Below are 3,443 nucleotides of genomic sequence, written 5' to 3' on the forward strand. Positions count from 1 at the left end.
GAATATATCATAAGAACAGGCTTCTGAAAAACAGGAGGATTAAAAAAACCTCCCAATCAAGCTTCCTAAAAATAAGACGTGTCCAGCAGGACCAGGATAACATTACTTCATTTGAAAAGCACAACGCGGAATAGCTGTCCAATTCTAATGGATCCTATTTGTAGGAAATCATTACTAAGTAGGGTAGAAACCACGTGATAGGATATATGTGAAAAAAAATTTTAACTATGGGATGCTTTTATAATTCAACCAAAATTTTATAGCCACGCAACTTCAAAGCAGCAGCATGATATAATTTTTTTTTTTTCCTCTTTTTTTTTTTTTTTTTAGTCAAATAAAGAGAGGTCTCCTATCATAGGTCTCACGCTAATGGTCTTGTGCCACGTAGAATTGCAGCATAAGAGAAACACCGGAGCAATAACCAGGCATATAGATGCTATAATCTATCAATATATATAAACACTGATTATGTTACGCAAAATCACAGCACCCAAACAATCAAGCCAATGGCTTGCATAGAAGTAGCATCAAATCCTAAGCCTCATGCAGTTTTCGTCCCCTACCCAGCCCAAGGCCACATTAAACCAATGCTTCAATTAGCAAAACTTTTCCACCATAAAGGTTTTCACATAACCTTCGTTAATACCGAATTCAACCACTATCGTTTTCTCAAATCGCTTGGTCCAGACTCTCTTAACGGCTTCCCTGACTTCAACTTCGAAACCATTCCCGATGGCCTCCCACCTTCTGATTTCGAAGTAACTCAGGATATCCCTTCTCTTTGTGATTCCATTCGAAAAAACTTAAGCTTGCCTCCATTTCTTGACCTCCTTGCAAAGCTTAACGGCAGTGCTTCTTCTTCTTCTTCTTCTTCTTCTTCAAATAACAATAATAATAATAATAATCCTCCCGTGACTTGCATTGTTTCGGATCGTCTCATGCTGTTCACTATCGGTGCGGGTGAAGAATTTGGGATTCCTGTTGTAATGTTTATTACAATAGCTGCAAGTGTTTTCATGACGTACAGTCAGCTACCGGCTCTGGTAAAAAAAGGACTAGCCCCACTAAAAGGTGATGATATAAGAAAATCCATTACAAATGGATTAACTATGTCTAGTTTTGTAACGTGTTAGTTTTTTATTTTTTTTTCATTTAATTTCTCTGTTATTTGCTTGATTCAAATATTTGTTAGTATTAGTTAACAGTAATAAAAAGAGAAGAAAAGGAAAAAAAAAAAAAAATTTGCAGTAAGAAAATAATACACAATTATGTAGCTGAAAATAGAAAACCATAAGCCAATGCATCACCAATGATAATTGATGGTATAGCAATTGTGATTTTATGACCACATAAAAATGCTTATACTGTTCGTGATGCAGATGAGGCTTGTTTAATAAATGGGTTTTTGGACAAGGTTATTGATTGGATTCCCGGAATCAAAGACATCCGTTTAAGGGATATCTCGACGTCTCTCCTGACTACAAATCCAGAGGACATCATGTTCAACTTCATGTTGGAAGCATGTCATACACTTCCTAAAGCTTCAGCATTTGTCATACATAGTTTCTATGAGCTCGAACCTGAAGTCTTGGATGCTCTCTCTTCGTCTACAGAAACTCCAAACATTTATGCCGTTGGGCCCCTACAACTTCTTCTCAATCACATATCACAAGACTCTTCCTCTTCCTCTTCCAACCAAATTGGATACAGTCTATGGAAAGAAGAAACTGAGTGCCTCAAGTGGCTCGATTCCAAGCCACCAAACTCGGTTCTCTATGTGAACTTCGGCAGCATAACGGTCTTGACACCACAACAACTCGTCGAGTTCGGCTTAGGACTGGCAAATAGCAAGCAAACATTCTTGTGGGTAATTAGGCCTGACTTGGTTATAGGTGGTGAAGCTGTTTTACCACGTGAATTTGAAGACCAAATTAAAGAGAAGGGTTTTATAGCAAGTTGGTGTCCACAAGAACAAGTCCTCAATCACCCATCGATTGGAGGGTTTTTGACACATTGTGGCTGGAATTCAACCATTGAGAGTTTATCCGCTGGAGTGCCTATGTTGTGTTGGCCATTCTTTGCGGACCAGCCAACGAATTGCAGATTTATTTGCAAGGAATGGGGAGTGGGAATGGAGATTGACAATGATGTTAAAAGAGATGGAGTAGAGAAGCTTGTAAGAGAGTTAATGGAGGGAGAAAGAGGTAAGGAAATGAAAAGCAAAGCCTTGGAATGGAAGAAATTGGCCCAAGAGGCATGTGGTCAAAATGGTTCTTCAGCAGTAAACTTGGACAATTTGGTCAAGCATGTTTGTTCTTAATTGTTATTGTATCTTTGTTTTTGCTTGTTGTTTTCAATTCAATAGCATGCAACTGGGTTCCTAGTTCATTTATTTCATTTAATCTAAAGTATATGTTCGATAGATCTATAATTTTTTTCTTCATTAAAATTCTATATATTCTCCTTCTTCTCTGCTAATAATTAATGGACTTGCTTTAAAATAAAATTTAATAAGATAAAAATAAAAAATAAAATAAAAAACCTCTTATTCTTTAAAGAAATTTCTGAAAACAGCTAAATATAAAAATTACTTCTTCTTAAGGGCCTTCCCTGGCAGGTTGCCACTGACAATTCTTATATACAAACTATTCTAATAATTATGTTTTCTTTTCTTTTCTTTCATTTTCTTTTTTTTTTTTCAACAATACAAGGGCTACTAATTTTTTTAATCAAATTTTAGATAATACGCATGCATGTTATATAATAAAGTTATATTAATCTGTCAACTTTTATAATATACGGCCACATCTTTTGATAATTGAACAAATTGCATGATCCATCATATATTGTTTGAATGTTCCATTGGTTAAGTGAAATTGGTTAGTGGTAAGCCCCTTGCGCTTATAGGCTGTGAATTTGAGAAACGTTCCCTTTTCTTTTAGAGTAAAAATTATTTTAATCCGATAAAAAATAAAATTCATCTGTCCATAAATATGATCAGGAAAAGAAACCAATAATTCATTTGCTGCCATAATCCAAGTCATGAAGGCAAACATTTCTACGAAATTGACATCTTTTAGAAGACAATTACAATTATAATAGAAAGAGATGCAAAATATACACATGCCAATATCACCGGCCTTGCCAAAATCATAGATAATCCCATTAAAGACACCATTCCAAAAATCAATGAGCCATATACAAGGGATGAAATCAATCCTCATAAAGTCCCTGATCAGAGGAATACTTGTGGAAAACATTGTCCATCTATAGTCAATGATCATAAAAGATATATGACAAATATTGCTCCTGCAATTTAGGAGAAATTATAGTATCCTCTGTAACCCCGACTCTCTACATATTGTTTTACTTCTTTGTATACTTATACCTCTCGGTATTCTTTGTATATGCACTACTTCCAAATAATAAAATTTTCCCGGCTC

At 35.3% G+C, this 3,443-nt stretch overlaps 1 protein-coding gene across 1 annotated transcript; it reads left to right on the top strand.

Moving 5' to 3' along the window:
* The first annotated feature begins 442 nt into the window (after positions 1-442).
* Positions 443-2,415, top strand: LOC107416778 (7-deoxyloganetin glucosyltransferase). The gene is made up of 2 exons (XM_016025307.4): positions 443-1,071; positions 1,380-2,415. Exons 1-2 carry the CDS (start codon positions 507-509, stop codon positions 2,318-2,320), a joined length of 1,506 nt encoding a protein of 501 aa, XP_015880793.3. The 5' UTR covers positions 443-506; the 3' UTR covers positions 2,321-2,415.
* Positions 2,416-3,443: the final 1,028 nt, after the last annotated feature.

Source organism: Ziziphus jujuba, chromosome 4, assembly GCF_031755915.1.
Source record: "Ziziphus jujuba cultivar Dongzao chromosome 4, ASM3175591v1".
Lineage (NCBI taxonomy): Eukaryota > Viridiplantae > Streptophyta > Magnoliopsida > Rosales > Rhamnaceae > Ziziphus > Ziziphus jujuba.